We start from the raw sequence: 21,589 nt of genomic DNA, 5'->3' as shown, positions 1-21,589 counted from the left end.
GCCTAAAAGCCTGGAGAGGAGGAGGAGGAGGGAGAGCCCAACAAACATTATTTGAATAGCTCAAGTGGGAGAAATCAAGTGTAAGAGCAGATAAGAGATGGAAAAGTAGCAAGTAGAGCGTGCGAGGCGTCAGCAGCAGCAGCAGCAGATGGAGAATGTGCGTCAGGAGACGTGAGGAGGAGAAGGGAGCTGGTGCTGTTGCCTTATAGTCCTGCGCCACCTAAGATGTTGGCCTCGCCTTTGTTGTCTAGGAAAAGGGAGGCGCTGCGAGAGAAAGAGAATAGTCCAGCAAAGTGACCTTATATGTCGGTGGGGGGGGGGACAAGCCCCTAATGATCACAACTTGAGCTCTGGCCTTTTTAATTACCCAACCAGGCCTGACTGAGTCTCACAAAGCTCCCCGTCTCTGAGAATGGAGTGGCACAGATGGAACAAAAACAAGGCAATTCCTTGGGAAGGATGCCCTCTGATCCCAGCAGCAGCTAATGCAGCCCCTGCTGCTCCAGCCGCTCATTATTGTCGTTGGAGAGCAGCGGAGAGATGCCGCTCCAAAACAAGGCCACCGCCACTCAAGTCATGCTCGGCAGGCCAAGGGAGGAGAGCCTTGCTACGCTGAAGCCGGACCCTGGCCACCATGGAACATTTCAATCTGACCACAGCAACATGGTGGCCACCTAAATATGTCGCCCCACCCTCCTGCCTCAAAGGTGCTGCGCCCGCCCTGGGGGGGCCCTGTCACTCATCCGCTCCATCAGTCACCTTCATCTGCAGAATCTGACTTTATCTTAATGGGCTGTTGTTATTCCAGTGGATGGAGACAACTTCCTTTCAGGGGACAACAAGTCGGGCATTATCACGTTAACTAGGCCCCTCAGCGAGTCAGTCCTCTCCTAGACAAAGTCGGACTCCACTCTGTTCAGACTCACGTGTCTGATACGTTCCATTTTCTCTCTTCGTTCCACGCTCTCTTGGTCGGTAGATGGCTTTTCCAAACTTCTTCAAGAAGAACTGTGCATGAATTTCCACCGTTTTCTAGTCACAAACCGCTCAGAAGCATGTTTCACAGTGCAGGTTAGTTAGGTTGTACTTTGCAATATTAGAAAAGAATTGTCATACAGCAACCACAAGAATGAATCGTGAAATAAAGCCACATCTTAAACAACTGTGATACAGAAAACATTTTTTGTCTGGATTTGATCTGCAGCACCTGGTCGACTGGCAGCGTCTCACCTGTCCTGCCTGAGCTGCAGCGACACCTAGTGTTCTCTTTGCCGAATAACCTCCAACGGTGCAGAAAAAATATCGACGTGTTTTCTCGCTTTTTTGGTTGATCTAGCGTCATCTATGGCGCATAAATGACTTAATTACAAACCTACCGGCTGGACTTTTTTTCAATGATATATTTAATGTAACCTATTAAATAATAACTTTGTTTGCTGAATAACATCACCGTCATTTTAAAGCCACGGTTCTTCGTCAAAATCCGATGTTTTCTTGCAGTTTTCATGCTTAAAAGTCAACATCTAATTTAAACGTGGCATGTTTTTTTTAACTGAAATATATTCATGTATATATTCAAATGCATCGAAATGGATACATCATGTATTACTAGACTTACATTTAATACATGGCTGTCGTTGATCGTAATTATTTCTTTATTAAGAAAACCAACGGTAGTTAAATTTAAAAAATGCATTATCAATGTTGAATAATAAGTATAAAGTTGAAGAATTGTTTTAAACAGCCACAAAGAAACAACACATTTAACAGTATGAGACTCTTTAATGTTGCAGAATGAACAACAGCATTCAGATTGATAAGGGTTTTTGGTGGGAAAGGAACCAGGTGAGGTGGTTCCACTTCATTTGGATGGTTGACAAGGGTATCTCCCACTCGAACTACACTCCCAGTGTGGTGGTGACAATAAAGATGAAGAGGAAAAACACTAACTCTGGCACAGCAATATGGAAGAACAGCATCTTGAGATTACCTGAGGAAGAAAAGCTAAGAAGTGAATGTCTCCACACATGTCTAACCCTAATATGGCTTTATGTCATCCTGGGCTTCTAAAGGTACAAGACTCACTCAGGTGCTATGAAACAGGTTAAAGTAAACCGACATAAAGGCATCTTTTTAATACTGAAAAATCCTTCATGGTAACTCAAGAACATTAGATATTTTGACATGAGACGTCATGAAGTCAGTTTGCTTGCATATACCTGTGAGTTAAGAAATAGGGAACTTTTCAAGTAAACAAAAACATCTGTAACAACATTGAACAACAGTAAAACAAACAAAAGTGCTAAAGGGCTCTAACTACAACACTCGGACAGAACATTGTGACCACTTTTAAAAGCGCAGTGCAAAAACCGCTCATTAACATGGTCATAATGTCACAAACACATCCTGTTGTCTTCATCAACAGAAATAACCTCTGCAACTGCGACCTCTAGTGGTTGAATATTTTATGACACTTTCTGCCAAAAACTGACAAAACGGCGCAAGGTTTCTGACACAAATAAAAAAAAAAAATCATAAATTACAACGCATTAAAAACAAAAAAAGACTCCTTGGTCCAGAAAAATTTGGGGGTTTCCTGAGGTTTGTTCCGGGAAAAGTGCACGAGAAGTAAAACGAAGCTGATCAGACGTCTTTCTGTTCCTGCGCTGTCGCTCAGGACCGACACATCACTGAGCTTACTCATGCCTCCTTATTCCAGCGGTGGACCATGGGCCTGCGATACGTCCTCCTCTCTGAAATATTGCGTCGGACCTTGACCACAGGTGGAGGAGCCGTCTCCAGCTCCAGAGACGGGCTGGAGTGAGACTTCTTCAGTCCGTCTGCCTCGTCGTCTTCGCTCCCCAGGTCGGCAGAGATGATCTTCTCAAACAGAGTCAGGTCTTCAGGAGTCACCTCGCCGTCTTCGGTCTTCTTCACTTTCTTCCAGGACTGCAGCACGTAGATGTAGTTCTGGTACCGACACATCTGCAAGGTTTCAGCGAAAAATTCGATTCACTCCTTGTTTAGCAATAATTCTGTCTTCACAGTGTGTAGTGCGAGGCAGAAACCATTGCAGTTTAGCCTTCAACACCTCCATAGAAGCCTGTCTGTGACTAGGCTTCCTGATCTGAGGAGCCTCTCTCACCTCGTGCTGCAGGTACTGGGCTCTGACCCGGTGCTCCTCCAGCTCTCTGGCTTTAGCTTTTCTGCTCTCTGGTGGGTTCTGCTGGAGGTGCGACAGGTCAGCCTGGAAGGACTGGAGCATCCCTGCTGCAGACTGAAGCTGACGCTCCTGAACAGAGTCAGAAAAAGACCATGTACAAAATCACATTATCGCAACTGTTAGTTATCCATGAGTCGACTGGCAGATCATGAGGTCAAAGTTATTAAGACTAAGACCTGAAGTACGATGTGACCTGAGTAAAAGCGGCTTTCTTTCTGTGGAATCAGAATCTTCGGAAGTGTGTTTAACCTCTGGGTTCATACCAGGGTGTGAGCAGACTGCGACGCGGGCAGGATGGGCCGACAGAACCTCCTCTGGGAGCCGACAGCCGCAGGGAAAGGAGGCGAAGAGCGCAGCGCAGAAACCAGGTTGATTCGACTGATCCAGGAGTTCATCTCCATTTTGGATCTGGAGAGAGAAACCCTCAGTTTTGGAAACGCCACTGACACACCGCCATCAAGAGGGCGACAACTCACGAGGCCTGGAAGAGGAAGACTCTCCAGTCGGCAGTCTGCAGGCGGAACACGTGAGGCTTTTTGGTGTAGTCCACGGCCTGCTCAGCCAGAGAGTGGTGCACACTCACTGCCTCCTCGTTCACCTGCTGCTGCTCACGCTTGTAGTCATCCTGACAAGCAGGTGTCGCAGCAAAAATACACCAGTAAACAACAGGAGTTGAAGCAGACAAAGCTGAAGACTGACTAGCAACTAACCTTCTTTAAATAAAGCACCATCCCCTTCAACACTCCATAAAAGGTCCTCCAGCCTCTTTTGCCCCATGGGGCTGGAACATACACACCACAAACCTCAGCAATAAACCACAGGATGTTGAGCGTCTTCACACGTCTGTTTGCAAAAAGCTTATGTTCGAAAAGAGGCCCAAGTACATCTGTGTTGTATAAGTATTTCCCTTCTGCCTTCATGATTCAGTATGTGAGCAGCACTGGCGGGGAGTCTCACTCACTGCGCTTCCCATCGATGTCAGCGTGGATCTTCCTCAACAGGAACCCCTGTTTGACTTCAGGCGCCGTCTTGTCATGTGGAATGTCCTGGAAAGGGTTACCCTTGGACCTCAGCGCCGCCGCCTCTCCCGCCTCTTCATCCCCCAGCACAGAACACCTCAATTCCTCTTCATCACTTCAAGAAGAATGTGAAATAAGCTCAAACATCAGAGGACAATGCAAATGAAGCAAGTATGAAACACGTTCTTACACAGCCCACTCCAGCGGCGAACACTTGATGGAGTTGAAAAGAGTCTGAACAAGGTCAAAGTGAAACATTTTTTGTGTTAAATTTGAGGTTATTTTGTTGAAAAGTAAAACAATATAGTTTCAATAAGACGTCACCTTCAGCAGATCTTTGCTAAAGTTTTCTCCATCGTTCATCCCGTCCAGGTTGGACACAAACTTGGAGGAGGACATGGACTTCCCGACGTTCTGTGGAGGTGGAATTCCTTGTCTCACGCATGAGTTGTCACTGTTTCAAGGCACATGGAGTCGTGGGAAATGTCTTACCTGCCCATGCAAGTCGGTGTTCAGGAGCATCAGGGCACACGTCAGAGCCAAAACAGCGCCTGAGGACACAGAGAGTTAAAGAGTCAGACGTCTGGCCGTCGGCTGCATCGGGACAAGGACACTTCAAGGAAACTTTTTGAATTGCAACCAAGCCTAAAAGACGGTTACAAAAACATTTACAAGGAGATGATCTGGCTGACAGCAACTATAGGATCTTTCCCAACTAAACCTGCTCCGTTAGAGGGTCCTACATTAGAGGGTCCCAAGCCAACAACTCCAAATTTGTCTTAGATTGAAGTTCATATAATATATAATATTTCAGACAGAATTCAAAATTAGACTCGGTTTGAGGCGTTAAGGTGTGCAGCTGGGTCTGCTACTGAACGGTAACACAGACTTGATGATGTTGGGACGGTTGCTCAGAGGCGAAAGCAGATGTTAGCGTTTGTCATTAGCATAGCCAGGACCTGAGGAGAGACATAGCGCCTCCATCGGATATTAAAATTGATACACTGGTCATAGTTAAAGCGTAAAAAAACGGAGTGTCTCGAAGTAATGTATTTAAATAAGGGTGGCAGATCAATATTAATCAGGATTTTAGCAAGGAGGGCGGTATATGGCGGCATCTGGCGGCCAAGCTACAGTCGAGCATCGGGCATCCATTTTTCAAGTTTTGCAAATGCCCAGACGCCCTCCTAGCAAAAAGCCTAATATTAATTAATTTTAATTCATTAATTTTAAACCAATATTAATTATAAAACCACTGTTTTAATTAACAAAATTAACCCTTTAACTAAGAGTAGGAAATGCATTTTTAACACACATTGACCAAAAGGTAGCTAATGGCTACAGTTCTGACCTTACTAAGAGGTCTGAAACTTGAAGAACATTGAAAGGGGTGAAATTAAAGTAAAACATATGCTGAGTAGTTTGCACAGACACGACACGTAAACAACAAAAATGACAATGAGTGTTGTGCAAGAAAGCGACAGCAGGGGGCATCTGGAGTCATGATCAAAATGTCAGCAGTTACAAGCGTGTGAAGTAGATCCACCAGTGGAAAGAAAGGTCATATTACAAAGACCTTCACTGAGGCTTAACTACAGTATGACAAACATGTCGAAGGGAACGTTTTTCTAATTTTTGTTAGCCATCAAACGGGACTCATTAGACAGGAATCCAGTTGGAGCAGATTTAAAACCAATGAAGTCATCAGGACCAGATGTTTTCACAGCTGGAGCAGGACGTTTTGAAAAACCAACCAGCAGTTTACGTGTAAGAGTTTGAAATTGAGCAATACAGCGCTTGGGTTGTTTCCAGAAGTTACCCTGAGCTGCAGGTGTAGCCTGGTACAGACCTGAAGAGGAGAAAGACTCTGGGTTGCACTCGTGGAAGCGTCGAGCGAAATGCTGCAGCACCCGCTCTCTCTCCTGAGTCTCCCCGATCAGTATGATCACCTTCAGGAAGGACCTGCGAGCAGAGGCAAAGACTTGAGGCAGCGTGTTCTGTCAGGTGTCTCACCGCGCTCCTCCTCCATTCGTCTCACCTGAGGGCATGATCCAGATCCTGTCCGCTGAAGTCAAAGAATCTCAAGTATTCCTTGCCCACAGCTCGACTGAAGTCGTTGCTGTGAAAGAGCAAATAGGGACAAAATGGTCGCAGAATTTATTCATCAACTTTATCAACTTCCAGAATCTCAGCAGGAATGTCTCTTAATGACACATGTTCACACAAATCAGAACTATCTTGAAGGTGTTTCTGACCAAGCATCAGTTAATCTAACACAGCGTCACTGAAAATCAGGGTCACAGACGTCAACTGTTTATTTGACATTATTTTTTCGACCTGATGCGCTTCTAACTTGACCAAAAACCTTCACGACTTTGTCGGATCTGTGACGCCAAAGACTTTCTGCACCACTTCAAAACTAAAGACTTAATATTGGGAGATATTTTTAAACAAATACATTTTCCACATTTCTTGTGCTTTGGCCAAGTTTCCTTTGATGGACATTTTTTATGAACAAAGTGTGCTGTGGCTTAAAAAAGGATGAAAAACACTGATCTGTGAGAAAGCAAAAAAAAAAAAAAAGACCTTGGCTGAGACGCTTTGACCCCCTACTGACAGTTACCCAAGATGCCCTCAAAAGTTCCAGTACGTAATGTGGCTACGTGTTCCTTCTTCAGTCCTGAAATACCAACAGATGACCTCTACACTGACTGCCATTGCTTTCGGCTCACATGAACAGTAAAATGATCTTGAAACTGATCCTTACTCTTTGTCCAGGTGCCTGGCCACTTCCACACGTTGGATCCCATCCAGCTTGAAGAGGCGCTCAGCAAGGTTACGGGCTGACTCGCTGTCCTCCTTGTGTCCGTTCATGTGATGGTTCGTGGGTTCGACCGTCCCTGCGTTTGTCTGAGCGCCGCCATCCTGAGTGCTACCATCCTGCTCTGCTGACTCAGCGATAGGGTCCATCTGTTGGAAAACTTTCTTCCGTGTGACCTCACACTGTGAAGACAGATGTTTCAACACTCCTGACTCATCCGTCTTCTGCGGATCTGTCGGCGGCATTGACATGCGTGTCGCTTGGAGCTGCGATCCATTCTGCTCCGGTGTTTCCGTCTGCTCTGACTGAGTGGAAACGGCCGATGTATCAGCTTGAACAAACGTCTGTGTCAGAGGTTGTTTCTGTCCCACCAGAGCTGACTCATCACTTTGATCCCCTGTGTGTGTAACCTCCACTTTTGAGCGTTCAGGTGTCATTGATGTGCTAATGTCTTGTGTCGTTGTTTGGTCGCTGTCACCGCAAAGGTTCCCGGTCATGTTCGGCGAAGATGAAGAAGCGTACCGATTTCTAGCTGCAACAGTCAGACCTTCCTTTGTTTCCGTCTCTGCATCCACATCAGATGCCTCACTTCTTATAGTTGAAGCTTCTCTTGTGTCTGAAGGTTTCCTAAGAAAATTGTAAAGTAATAGCCAGCTGTGAAAAAGAGAAGAGCATAAATGAAACTGATACTCACTGAGTATTGAGCAGAGTGCCATCGCCCTCATCCTCAGGTGCTTCACACGTGTGGACACCGTTAAATGAAATCAACTCTCTGTCCTCTGACTCCCACTTTCTCCTGAGTAGAATATCTGGCTCCTCTTCGTCCTCTTCCACTTGCAAAACATCTGCAGTCTCCTCCAGAATGTCAGTTAAACTCACAGCCTCCACAGCGATCGAATGACTCTTCCTGCCCGAATCGCTCCTCACTGTGACTCCTAACAGATGTTTTTAGAAATTAGTTCAGTGCTGAGGAAGAACAAGCTTCAACAACTGCCAGAATGAACAAAGATTCTCAGATCAATACGCACCGTTACTGCTGTTGACCAGCTTGTGAAGCAGATCTTCCCCTTTCTGGGGCTCTTCCTCTTCCGCCGCATCACATGGCTGGAAATTGCAACACAGATCATTGATCGTGAACTTGTGTTACGTGAGAAGGCTTGTGACTGCTGCTGGGTTCACCAGTGGGAAGATGCTCATCTGATATCTTCCATTGACTTCTCCCCCGCCCCCAGCAAAACCACAAGAAATACCCCACAAAAATGGAACTAATGTGGCATGCAACATATTTATCATGACTGCTGACCAAGGGGAGTCCATTTTAAAGCACCCAAACAGCTTTCTTGGTCGAGCATGAAACATTTTCTTCAAGTCAAGTTTTGGTAAACATCAAAAGACTGTTGGGAGAGACTGAAACTGGTTTATGAAACAGTAGAAACAGCTGCAAGCTTACATATAAAATAGACCTGTATAAACAAAAGTAATCCACCACATCACCGAGAGAATGTCTGATGAAGTGGAAAAAACAGCATGAGTCAGCCAAACCAGGTGCATAAAAGCAGCATCTGACCTCACTAGCTTTAATGTGTGATTTACCTATATTACCTCGATAACAGATAAGCCACAGCAAAATAATCAAATTACATAGGGACGTTAAGCACATGCTGAGAAATCAGATGTAGATCATCTGGAAATCAATAGTAGGAAAATGATGAAACAAAGAGCAGCAATGTTTTTCCACCATTGAGGCTGCGTCTTTCTAAAATTAACCTGAAGTCTTCAAGCCTTCAAACATAGTTATGTAGCTGCCTCACCATAGACGCACAGAAAAACACACACACGCACGCACAGTTTTATAATTCACATTTGACTGGCTTCATGTCATACTTTTGAACCAACTGGCAAAACATTGTGCTACAGAGCTGTCTATTCTGGTTAGTGACTGATCGTTACTTCAAATGTAATGAAATATCACTTGTGTTTTTGAATCCTCTTTAAATACTTTCCTTTCTTCTACACTAAAGAATCATAAGGGTAACATTTCAATTCATCTCGTGCACAAGATGCAGTGTGCATCAGGGGTTGGATAAAAGTTTTGTGGCAGCTATTAAGGGAATATTTGTCATCCTTTTAAGATAAAAATGACAAGTGATATTGAAACCTTCATTTCCAATTCAGAATAAGTCACTCTCTAATTCTGACTTGATACTACAGTTTTATCAGTACCCTTCCATGGCAATGACAAGACAAAATGACCAAAAGACATCATCAAAATAAGCCAAGTTACACAACACAAAAACAGACTTGAATTCCACTCACCTTGTTGTGGCTTCCATTCATTTCCACAGTTGTTTTAGAAAACATCCAAACATCAGACTCATCTTCTTCGTTGCTTGTGTGTGTGAGAAGTTGAGACAGAAAGTCTTGAGGTTTCTGAAAACCCAAGGATGTGCCTTCCTCCGTGACAAGGGCGGACTGGGGCAGATCCCACTGCACTGTAGCAAAGGACATTGATGCTGCGCTGCCAGTCAGAGGCTGCACAGACCATGATATTTCCTCCCACTGATCAGCATTGTGTCCCTGTTCTTCTCCATTTGTTTGTTCCGTTGCGAGTTCCTGGTGAAACCGCACTGCTGTTTCACTGCGCACATCCTCATAGTGTCCATTTATATGCTCTGCAGGGCACCCGGAAGGTCGTTGAGGTTTTGACGAATCAGAAGAATCCGGCTGAGGTGAGACAGATCTCTCGTCCTCCATGAGTGAGTCAGGCCTTGACAACGTCAGCTCAACGGTGGGATCATTTTCTTCAGCCACAAGAACATCACGTCCGGGTTCATGTTGAGAGCTCCGGATGAATCTGCAGAATAAATCTTCTTTAATCACTCAAGAACGAGTGTCTGCTATAGCACTGTGCAGTGACCTACTTCCTGAAGCAACTGGTCAAATCATTAGATAAATATTTAACAAAAAGTCTTTCATACATTGCCTGAATGTGGCAAGTTACCCGGCATCAAGTTGGGGCTATGGGAGACATTTAATGAAAAGACATTTCAACTGGAACTATGTTTCACCAATTCTTATACTAGGAAAGAGCATCCATGAACATTTTATCTTCCATTATTAATAGTTAAGAGGAGAAGGTTCGGCCAAAGCACTAGCACAGGTATTTCAAACCAAAGACCAAGTGGCCACATCTGGCTCGTAGTGTATTTATATATGGGCCAGGACACAGTTTCAGAATGTTGACTCGTATTGGCTCCCTAGCAAAAAACAAACACTCAAGTCCCGTAATGCACTGCAACGGTTGAAGATGAAATGTTGAAAAAGCCAAATGATTTGACTTGAATCTGCATTAACAAGTAAACATGCTATGTTTTAGCAAAATCAATACATGTTTGAACTGGATTCTATCTTGCATTTGACTCTAAAACAGACATTTTTTGCGTGAAGGTTCTTTTAGATCTTTCATGAGGAAACAATGCATCCATTTTTATAATTTCCAAAAAAAATCCTCAAAACTGGAGCATAAAGAAAACAAAGGCTTAACCCCGAAACCAGGAAACAAACTTGTCTTAAGTCTCACCTGCTAGTATCAAATTGCACATTTGATATCACACATAAACCAACCCCCTACTTTCCACCTTAAGATCTAATGCACCTAGTAAAATACTAGTAGATGGTGTTGTCCCCCCGAGACTCTTCGAATTTCTTTCTCTGTGGTGAGTCAGTGTTGCAGGCTTGCAGTCAGAACGCTTTCGACCACAGAGACACACGCCTGTCAGAGTCTGGTGGATTAAAAAGGAGGAGGAGTCTTTTCTGGCAAACAGTTAAACTGTCTGCCGCCTGAGTTTATCACACTATCACTGAATTGCACGGTCACCCTGCCAGAAGGACAAGATTTTGAAATTGTTGAGATCATATGCAGGGAATCTCATATCAAGGCCAGAAGATTTTGAATTAAAAAACAAAAAGTGTGTCTGTAGAGTACAGGAAAGGATGTTTTTCATTGTATTCATGTGATGAAAGAGATGAGAGATTTTATTATAGCAAGGATGTAGAGATGGAGATCTGATATGAAACCACACCCTGAAATGGTGAATCAGCTACTAGTTACGACACAGGAGCCAAATATAGAACCTCTCCGTCACATTAAAATGTTGTAAGTCTCATTTGTCACTTAGATGTTGAGATTGGATGACAAGTTTTGCGCAAGATGTGGTTCTCATAAGCATCAGAGCCGGAGAAGAAACAAAAAAGAAGGGAGCGAGGCAGTGCCAATGAGTTTGCTGACAGAGTCTTGTCTTTCTCTGAAGTGTAGTGGAGTGTAGTGGAGTGTGGAGTTTAACAGTCACAAAGAGCTGCCTTGAGATATCCCTCCACATAACCCCACTGTGCCTCACCATCTCTTGTGTCCTTTATACAGGAGTCAAGATCGATTTTCCGCGCTTCTGTTTTTCTGGATCAAGCCTAACAAAATGCTCTCTCCATCTCTTGACATCATTTTAGAGTGTGTTATATCATACCATGATCCCAACACTGAGGAAATAAAGGTGAGTGTAAACCTGCTCTGTCAGTTAAGCACTCACATGGCTGGTGACTATTTTAACACCCGCCGCTATATTATGTGTAAAAGGGGACCTCACAGTCATCATCATGGCACATCCATATCAGATGAAACAATGAGGTGGGACCTGATAAACACGATTAAAAGAAGTGGGCAATAGGACAGGGTCGAGACATCTATTTCCCTATGTCTTTTTGAACCCAAGAGTGAGAGCGTGTGGCTGAGTCTGGTGCATTGAAGGTTTCTGTCTCAGTGGCCATAACCTGACACAAAATCGACAAAAAGCAAGTGTTTGTTTTTTTTTCATGCAGTAAAATAAACAATGGAGTGTTTGATTAGTGCCGTTCCCAATTCCTGTGTTTGCCTTTATGTGAGTGTGTGGACTCCTCATCCTTCATTCTGTCGCACACTTGAGTTAGCTTTATTATACACATGTCTAGTAATCCAACTGTGTTCTGCTATTTTCAACGCGTATCCCCATCATGTTAGCAAACTTACATCCGCCACAAGTGTTGAACACACTTCCTGCATGGCTGCTCACTCTTCAGTTCCTGTGTGGTCCACCAAATGCTGTTGCTTCATAAGTGTTTCACAAAACCCAACTAACTGAGACTGAGTGAATAAATGAGTGGAAAATTGAGTTTGGTGAACTTTAAAAATCATATTTTGAGTCTCTGATGACCCATCTTCTGTCAAGTGAATCTGTATCTTTTGACATTTCAATATTCACACGTGTCTAATGGGGGAAACACCAAGAGACGTAGGGTACAATAGGAAGTTCAGACATTAGATCGTCATCTTCTTCTCCATACAAAAGGATAATAGATGAGATAAGAAGAAAGAGGAAATGACACCCAATGCAGGAAATGATATGCAAATTTGAAGAAAAAAAAATGAATAAAAAGTTGTAAGCAGATATAGCTTGGAATAATAATAAAAGCATTCATTTAAACCATGAGAAATGACGTACCTCCCTGCAGGCTCTTTACAGCAACATCAGATGACCAGCCAGCGTGTGAGAGGTCTGACACACACACTCTGGGTGAAACCACTGTCAGCTCTCAGCCTACACAGAACGCACACATGTAAGCAAACAAGTGTTGCTCGAGTACAGAGAGATCACTCACATCCGCTTTCCTCTGCAACCAAGTCCTAGTCTGGACCCGGCTCTTCTTCCAGCTTCCGGTCCATGACAATCCAAGCAGGCTCGCCTTAGCAGATATGTCTGGACGGGAAGATGAGAAAGAGAAAGCAGCTGAGTACAACTAGGAAAAGAAGGCAACGTGACGATTGTTGGATGACTGAAAGCTACCTCAGAGGAGTTGGTCCCCGCCCCCTAACTTGAAGGCATGCAGACACACATATACAGGTCTGGCGAGGGGAGTGGCTCAGCCTCATTCCTGCAACCATGATGTGGTTAAACCAGCAGGAGTTGATCAGGCTACACATGCACAGGTTATTTAGCAGAACAAGGAAATACCCATCCCCTTTGTTGATGGTTGGAGAAGAAAAATAGCCTTTTCAGTTTTTCCTTTCTGCCATGTCCCGGTGGAATAAAACACCTGCATGTACGCACACTTTCTACACACTGAGGAGGGGATCAATACTGAATGCCTTTCAGCGTACTGCTGGTCAGTGCTCTCCAGGTGTCCGACATAATTGATTTAATCGATTTTCACAGGTGTAATTTTACTGAAATCATCCCAGATGGCTGTAAGTGGTTAGGCTTATGCTTGCTTACGTTTTGATCTTCTTGTAAAAGATCCCAATTTTGTCTCCTACATACAGAATGATCAGAATTTGGCAAATTCTGTGGAGCTACCAGCACATCAAAACAACTAAAGCACCTTGCCCATTAGCATGTTCACTGAGCTAAATGAATAAAAGTTCATTTTAGTTTTTGCCATCTTCATACGGGCAAATTGGGCAGATGATTACAGATGAGGAAGCTATAGGAAAAGGTCCACGTCTTCAATCAAATATTCCACGGGTTAGTGGCTCACGTGCAACTAAAGGTTTATGAGCAGAATATAAAGATATAGACCTGATCTCTGGTCCAAAGGTGATGCCCATGTGCCCACTATCAGGAGCAAGTACCACTGCAGAGCAGCAGATTAGTGAGGTGTGCCAATTAAAAAAGAAAAGAAAAAAAGCAACAACAATTGACAGTTTTTTTCGACGCATTTCAAACCAGGATTTATTGTAAAAATGTAATGAAATGTTGTAAAATGAAATCATCAAAACAATATAAAACAAAAGCTAATCTTCTAGAAATACTTACATTTGTTCCTGTACACATGAACGCAGTACTGCAAGTATAAAGTAAAAAAATAAACATCTAATGTTGTGAACTTCAAGAATTCAACGTTAAATGACCAATGAGAGGATTTATTCCACAGGATTCCTAAAACCCAGTTGCGCATAGAAGATTTTTATTGAAGGCAAACTGCCTCAACAAAAGGTCACGTAAGGTTTCCAAGATGTTTTTACGAAACATATGGATTTATGGTGACAAAAATGAGTGACGTGCGGCGTTAGCATCATTAGCATTGTGGTACAAGCCTCTTACCTCCGACTTCTGGAGCATCCTTGCAGCTTACTCGTTGTTCTTCCGCCTATCGGTGCTGGGTTTGTGTTGAAAGCAGCTCATGGTGGTTGTAAATTTCTGGAATTGTTTTGCTTTTGAGCTAAAATGGCACCGGTGGTACAGAAGACTATCTTCGAGAGAGACTGGCGCCGGAGTGTGCAATTCGCACTCCCGGACAGCAGGGGGCTCCAGCCGCCAGCTTGAGCCGGAAAGCCAGCTGTGTTAACAAGCCGCTGCAGGCTGTGTTGTCCAACATGGCCCAGGCGAGCCAGCTCAGGACGGCTCTGGAGAGCACGCTGAATGAGATCTTCAGGGTGACAGTGACAGATATTCTCCGCTCGTTTGAGCCAACTCTGCTGGAATATGAAGGCAAAATGCAGAAGATGGAGGCGGAGAACGAACGTCTGCGGCGGCTGTTGTTCGGGCTGGAGGCTGCAGGCCGAGGTGGGTCGACCTGAGCCGGGCACTTCAACATCGACCTTTTGTTTCGACAAACGGAGACGTGGATGTGGACGTGTCCTCCAGTCTCGACACACTGTGGCGAAATATGATCGACTTTAGTCGCTTCGTTTAATCTCTCAGAAATCAAACAACGAGCTTCACTCACCAGTAAAAACGATTTGTGAGATTGAGATTCACTTTTGTCTTTGGAATTAATTTTGCCTTGCTTGTTTGTTCCGCAAGATGTGGCACCAGTTCAATTGATGAAATGCTGGTAACAATCGCTGCAGCAGTTTCAGAAAGTGACCCACTTGTATAGAGGTGTTTTGTTAGTCAAGAATTGAATGGTCTTTATCTTGTTTGTTCATGGAACAGGACTGAACCCTCACGCTGTGTGCCGATAGTCCCTGATTGTGTCGCCCTATTTTGAAGTTTTAGCAGCTTGCTTGACCTCCATTTCTTTCATTTCTGTAGGTGTGATGGCCCCCACTGCACCCACAGAGAGTTTGACTTCAGATCGGAACAGTCTACTTCCCATCAGCCCCTCACCTGGCTTGTTCAAGGTGTCAATATGCAGCAGCGACAAAAAAAGTTCCAGGAGGAAGCACAAGGATAAGATGAGGAGTAGCGTGTCTGCTCTTCAGTCTAATCATCTGCTGGAATCATTATCTCAGAGCCCATCATGCACCAATTCATCCACACAAACCACACAGACTGTGAAGGAGGAGTCTAGCTTTTGGTCAAGGAGTGCAGTTGACCTTACACCTTCATCTTTGCTCCCTCTGAAGACTGAAGACTCAGAGCTCATGCTGGACTGTAAAGATGAGTTTCCTCCTGCTCTCTCATTTGAAGACTTTCAGGAACCTTTGAGGAGTGATGTAGCTGTCAAACCTGACTGCTTTGGAGATTCCAATGAAGGATTTGTCAAGGAGGAAGACGAGGAAGAGGAAGTGCAGTCTGACAGGTGGAGCTGTTATCCAAAGTTAGAGGTTTCGGCCGATGAAACAAATCTCGGAGAAGCAAACCCCCATTTAGCTGAGCTTCCTGAAAATGTTGACATGAACATCCAGGACAATCTTTACTCTTGTCCCCACTGTCCGGAAACATTTAATGATGAGAACTCCCTCGACCTCCATGTGGCGACCCACACTGGTGAGAAGATGTATACCTGTAGCTACTGCAACAAACATTTTAAACGTGCTGATCTCCTCAGGTCGCACCGACTCACCCACACCGGGGAGCGTCCGTACAGCTGCAGCATCTGCTCCAAAACGTATGCACATTCCAGTCAGCTGAGGATTCACAAGCGCCTGCACACGGGAGAGAAACCGTACGCCTGCACTCACTGCGACAGGCGCTTCAATGAGCTCAACCAGCTCAAAGTCCACCTGAGGACTCACACTGGAGAGAGGCCGTACAGCTGCCAGGACTGTGGGAAGACCTTCAGCAACACTGGGAATCTGCGCATTCACGAGAGGATCCACACAGGGGAGAAGCCATACTGCTGCACTCACTGTGGGAAGAGGTTCAACGGCCTGGGGGACCTGAAGACTCACCTCAGGATCCACACTGGCGAGAGGCCCTACCGCTGTGAGCTGTGCCAGAAGACTTTCAGCCAGACCGGTCACCTGACAATCCACATGCGGATGCACACGGGAGAAAGACCCTACAGCTGCAAAGTCTGTGACAAAAAGTTCACGGTAGCCAGCAGCCTCAAACTTCACGAGAGGATCCACACAGGAGAGAAGGAGTTCAGCTGCTCAGTCTGCAACAAGAGCTTCAGTCGACTGGCCCACATGAAGCGACACGAGCAGGTTCACACCGGGGACAAGGTTTATCTCTGCAACCAGTGTGGGAAAAGCTACAGTGACCAGTCGTCGCTGAACAAACACATTAAGGTGCATCACCACAAGCGTGAAGAAAACCCTTCTGGGTCCTCATCACCTTAAAAGGGGATTTGAGTTGTTATCCTGCAGCAGATTAGTTTTTATCATTGAAGGTCCCTCGATATATATATGTACTATATATTTTATTTTTATGATTCTGTTTATTTATTAAAATGTGAATATTTCATTTAAAAGATGCAGATCTACTCAGCTGCGGTTTTATTCGTGAATACACCTATTGCTCTCCTTGATATCATCATGAATCAGTCATGATGTTGCCGCTCAAGCAGGCTGACATGAGGATCAGGCTTTCCTGGGATTGGTCCGATCCAGGCTCAAATAAAGTAGTAAAAGAAACAAAGGTTTCACTGCTGAGTTGTTCGAGAAAAAGCTGATGGAAAAATCTGCTGTAATATAGAATGTGTAATTTATATATAAGGCCTGTCGGCAGTCTGTATCCTTGCCTGTGTTAGCCAGAGGTTAAAAGGAAAATAAATTGTTTGATCGTAGAGCAGCCCACGTTTTGTGTTTCTCTAGAGAGTATATACACAATCTGTCAGTCTACCTCCAGGTTGCTTAAATGTTCTTATGTACTCATTTGCTGTTCTCAATGTGTTGGTGTTAAACGTATAGCACTGAACAAATTAGAATGTTCTAGCAATGGTTTCATTCAAATCTTGGAAAGCAGATGATCCACCCTTGAAATGTCTGTCACGACTGTTTGATCGATTTATTAATTTTCACAACTGGGCTTTAGATGCAACATGTGAATTGTCTTGATGTTACTTGTGTTCACATATGACCAGCACATGTCCCGCCTGGAAAGTGGATGTGTTTCTGGTCATTAGACTTTCAAAAGAAACTGGAAATAGATTTGTTTTATTCTTGCTGCTGCCTTGCAGTTTCAACAATAAGACAGTTCATTGTTTGTCATTTTACATAATAAACTGTGTTGAATTCAACAACTGTCTTTTATTTATTTTTTTCACACCTATGCAAAAAACTATGTATTGACGTATAGTGAGTTATACTGCACACTGCCTGTTATTCATATGTGATGATGTTATTTATGTTGGTTTATAAATCCTTTTTTCATATTTTATTATTCTACTGCAGAGATGGCACAATAAAAACAAGTCTTTTCAGAAGTCAATAACATACTGTGTATTCAGGGGAATGGGAAATGGCAGTGTTTGTACTAAAGTTGATGCATTTTAAACCTGTTAATAAGCAATAGTACAACAAAAAAATAAATGCTGGAGAAATTGGAAATATTTCAAAATGTGTGTTAATATCTTAACTTCAGTTATGCTTGACAAAAGAGATTTATTTTCATGTCTTAGTTTGATATTAAAGGGCAATGAAAATCTAAAATCTGCCATTGACATTTGAGTCCACTAAGAGCAAAACTGCATCATGAGGAGTCGAGAGTTATAGTGTACAAACACATTTAAAAAGTACAACTCTAGTATCACTCAAATAAATATCTGGCCAAGAAGTGAAAACTCTTTTTGTCGTCATAAAAAAATGCAACGAGTCGATCATCAAGCTCCATATTTTAGCCACAAGGTGGAAGCAGAGCGCAGTCGATCAAGCAAGCAAAACTGAGGCAACGTGTACATGACGGCCCTGAGGTGTCATTTGGAGGAATACATGAATGACCAGGAGGAGGAAAAGTGGAATAACTTTGATCTCCCCATAAACTTCCATTCGTTTTTTTAATCGATCTCAGGTCCCACAGACCAAGCGGAAGGGACGGAGACTGAGGCTCCGTTGACCCCACCTCCTAAGTCTTGGATGCCCTTTACCATATGTCCTATTATCTTGTCTCCTACCAGGAAATAAGTCTTAAAATTTCGCCATCTAATATTTCATTGGTCTCTATGGTTCGTGTCTGGCCCCTGTCTGGCAACAGTTTGCGTTCGGCAGCTTCTCCTTGGACAGGTAAAGCATAGGCTGGATGCTGCTGCTGAAGTCCATCAAGCCAAAAGCCACGTAGTGCACGTAGCAGCGAAACACGTCCGGAGAGAAGTAGTGTTGGAAAGGGAACAGAGCCACCGGAGGGAAGTAGTTGAACACAATGATGGCCAGGATGATCACCACCATTTTGAAGGCTCTCTTCTTCACCGGGTGCATCTCGTCCCGGCCGGGCCCGGACTGCCGAAGAGCCCACAGGATGGCAATGTTGCAGAACACCATGAAGGCAAACGCGGCCAGGATCATGGCGGTGAAGACTTTCTCAAAGTTGAAGATGTTTCCCACGCACTTGGCAGCAGCGTAGGCCAGAATGACCAGCCACACCACGATGGCCAGGACAGCTCTGTGTTGGCGATCTTTGAGCTCGGTGAAGGTGATGGGGTGCACCACAGCCATGTAGCGGTCCAGACAGATGCAGGAGAGGAAGAGCGGCGAGGAGTCTTTGATGCCGTAGAAGAAGTGCAGGACATACCAAGTGCTGCTGGTGGTGAGGAAGACGATGTTGGCCAGCTCCAGGGGCGGGATGAGGCAGAAGAGGACGTCCAGAATGGCCAGGTGGAGGATGAAAATGTCTGAGGTGGAGGAGTCTCCCTTGTTCTTGTGGATCAGCCACAGTACCATGATGTTGGCTGGGATCCCCAGGAACATGTTGATGAACTGAAGACACAGATACCAGATGAGAACGGCAGGCATGTCCTTGCAGCGCTCGTACACCGTCCTCTCCACAACCGTGTAGTTGAAGGGCCTGTGTGAGACCAACAGCATGGTGCTGTTGATGTAGTGGACCTCCATGATGCCTGGGCAGAGCAAGATCTGTAAGAGAAGCAGCTGAAGTTAGGCATCAGATGTGCCATGTTGTGATGGCTTCATTGCAGCCGCCATCTTCAACCCCAGTTCTTTCTTTGTCTGCCCTCGACGGTGTCTCCAACAACTTCGCCCTCTTGGCAATAAGTAGTGCTCCTCATACTTCAGTGTTCCTACAACACCATGCTCATGTGACACACTTGTTGCTCCCCTTTCACCTGACCAGGTTCTGATGCAGAACTGCCCATGCAGGAAGTATTCAACCATGACAGCACGCAGCTTCCACACCACCGTTCGCTCGGCCGCTTGCTGCTCATCTTGTCCTTCCCCCAGCAAAAGACAACCCCTTGTGGCCTGGTGAATTAATTTTGTGATATATACACATGATTTTATCGCATTAATTTTATTCAGTTTTTCCAGTTTTCTCAACAGTTTGCATCAAGGGTTTTCCTTTTGTTCTTCACTAAATTGATGAATATGACTTGCACCTGGTTCTGCTGCCAGTTGAGTGTTTCGATGACAAATAAATATCTTTGCCATGATCACATGGTTTCATGTCATTTCAAAAGGTTTTGGTTTGTTTATGTGTAAGTAGATTGAATGTGGTTGTTGATCACAAATGAAGTCAAGAGTAATGTATCACTTCTATTTCTTGAATGGGTCCCAGGCTCATTTGTTCTGGGAAATGTGGGGCCACAGAACAAAAAGGTTAGGAACCCCTGGTCTACACCACTGCTCCAGTAGACAAAATAACAGTGCTTCAAAATCTTTATAAGGCACAAGTATGGCCCATTGCCTTGGAGGTCCTTTCTAAAACATGGTCCTCCTCTGCTCCTTGAGCCACCTTGTCGAAGTGGACAGCTCACTCTAATACATGCTCAAGTCTTCATCTCCCACTGTGTGTGAAGCATGTGAAACTGCGATTGCTGCTCTTCCATCCTATTCCTGTGCACACGTATGCAGCATCTAACCATGGAGCTGTGCGAGTAATCGTCAGGGCGACAATGCAAAACTTGTGCTCGGATTGTAGCCGATGCATCGCTTCCCTGTCATTTGTTTTCAGCATGGAGCGGCTGGTTATTATGGCGCTCTGTGCTGCTTCATTTTAGCCTGGCTTTTCAGTTTCAGTGGCTCGCTGTTTTCCTTCATCGCGTCCGGTGCACGCCGATCCAGATAGAAGCACAACGCTGACCATCGCTTTTAAAAGATCTGCTCTCTGGTGTGTCCCTGGATTCACAGTGCACTGTACGGAAAGAGGTTGTGTTTATGCCATGGTGACTGGGAGCACTGCTCTCAATATTGAGACTGTTTTTGTGTTGAATAATTGTGTTCAATGCTTTGTTTAAAGATTTTGCATGATTATTCTGCTGTTTCATGTGTATTTTTCCACCCTCTCTGGACCTGTTTATTTGTGTTTTATAGTTATTTGATGTTCAATTGTGTTCACTTTTGACACACCTTTCAGAAGTATCAAATACATTCTTTGTGTTTTTTAAAAACCTAGTATTATTACATTACGGCATATCATTTCTTTGTGTTTTTTTGTCAAATATGTGCATATGGACCTCCATAAGAAAACACACATTGATTTGCTTTGATTCCAATATTGACATGGCTTGTAGATAATTAATAAATTAGAATCAATATCTATTGGTCCCCCAGGTCTCAAGTTTGACATCATTTGTTTTTTCTTCTTCATAAAATGTCGAGCAACCATCAAATCAAGGTACTTTGTCGTACATCCAAACACATGGTGCAGTAACTAACTAACACGTTTGTTACTCACAAACAGTTGATCAAACATTTATTACCGTGATATATCAAAGCTACAATAACACACTATGAGTTTCAGGAGTAAAACAAATACATTTAGTTCAGAAACTTGAAACATAAAGATCAGAGTAAATAGAATTTTTGTTTAACTTGGTACAATTTGAATTATATGTTATGAAGACCAAATAGAAAAATAAAAATAATTTTCAATTTAATGGTCGACAATACAGGTGACATGAAACATTTGCTGGAGATGGAATTGTCTTATATTTATACACTGAAATAATTATTATATGTAATAAAATTAATTATTTGCAAAAAATATAAAAAAAAATGAAAAACATGCAGTAATGGGTAAGCTGCATCTATATTATATATGCAGATATAATAATCCAGTAATAATAAAACGACACGATATTGGACTGAAATAATCCGTATTTGAATAGCTGACACTGTTCACTACAAGATAAGACACTTCCTCAGCACTCAAACAATTT

General features: G+C 43.8%; 3 protein-coding genes across 5 annotated transcripts; 1 reads left to right on the top strand and 2 right to left on the bottom strand.

The window, feature by feature from the left end:
- Positions 1–1,762: 1,762 nt before the first annotated feature.
- On the bottom strand, positions 1,763–14,376 carry LOC128752660 (PH and SEC7 domain-containing protein 2). 3 transcript variants are annotated; one of them, XM_053854102.1, is made up of 20 exons: positions 14,194–14,376; positions 13,906–13,933; positions 12,937–13,024; positions 12,752–12,849; positions 12,595–12,690; positions 9,380–9,917; positions 8,092–8,167; positions 7,758–7,998; positions 7,010–7,690; positions 6,281–6,361; positions 6,092–6,204; positions 4,735–4,793; positions 4,567–4,656; positions 4,433–4,476; positions 4,185–4,357; positions 3,934–4,004; positions 3,700–3,848; positions 3,487–3,631; positions 3,146–3,292; positions 1,763–2,985 (listed from the first exon to the last, which is right to left on the bottom strand). In XM_053854102.1, the coding sequence occupies exons 6-20, from the start codon at positions 9,815–9,817 to the stop codon at positions 2,701–2,703; spliced, it is 2,793 nt and encodes a 930-aa protein (XP_053710077.1). In that variant the 5' UTR covers positions 9,818–9,917; positions 12,595–12,690; positions 12,752–12,849; positions 12,937–13,024; positions 13,906–13,933; positions 14,194–14,376; the 3' UTR covers positions 1,763–2,700. The 3 variants fall into 3 exon arrangements, with proteins under 3 accessions (XP_053710077.1, XP_053710076.1, XP_053710078.1); XM_053854101.1 differs by lacking the exon at positions 13,906–13,933; XM_053854103.1 differs by lacking the exons at positions 12,937–13,024; positions 13,906–13,933.
- A 64-nt stretch (positions 14,377–14,440) lies between these two features.
- On the top strand, positions 14,441–17,704 carry LOC128771012 (zinc finger protein 883). The gene is made up of 2 exons (XM_053886093.1): positions 14,441–14,655; positions 15,127–17,704. Exons 1-2 carry the CDS (start codon positions 14,466–14,468, stop codon positions 16,599–16,601), a joined length of 1,665 nt encoding a protein of 554 aa, XP_053742068.1. The 5' UTR covers positions 14,441–14,465; the 3' UTR covers positions 16,602–17,704.
- Positions 17,705–18,419: 715 nt separating this feature from the next.
- Positions 18,420–19,307, bottom strand: LOC128763610 (proteinase-activated receptor 3). Its single transcript, XM_053872640.1, has one exon. The coding sequence runs from the start codon at positions 19,305–19,307 to the stop codon at positions 18,420–18,422; it is 888 nt and encodes a 295-aa protein (XP_053728615.1).
- Between the last annotated feature and the right edge of the window lie 2,282 nt (positions 19,308–21,589).

The sequence above is a fragment of the Synchiropus splendidus genome, chromosome 1 (genome assembly GCF_027744825.2).
Source record: "Synchiropus splendidus isolate RoL2022-P1 chromosome 1, RoL_Sspl_1.0, whole genome shotgun sequence".
NCBI lineage: Eukaryota > Metazoa > Chordata > Actinopteri > Syngnathiformes > Callionymidae > Synchiropus > Synchiropus splendidus.
The sequence above is the reverse complement of the archived record's forward strand: the minus strand, read 5'-3'. Positions and strand labels throughout refer to the sequence as shown.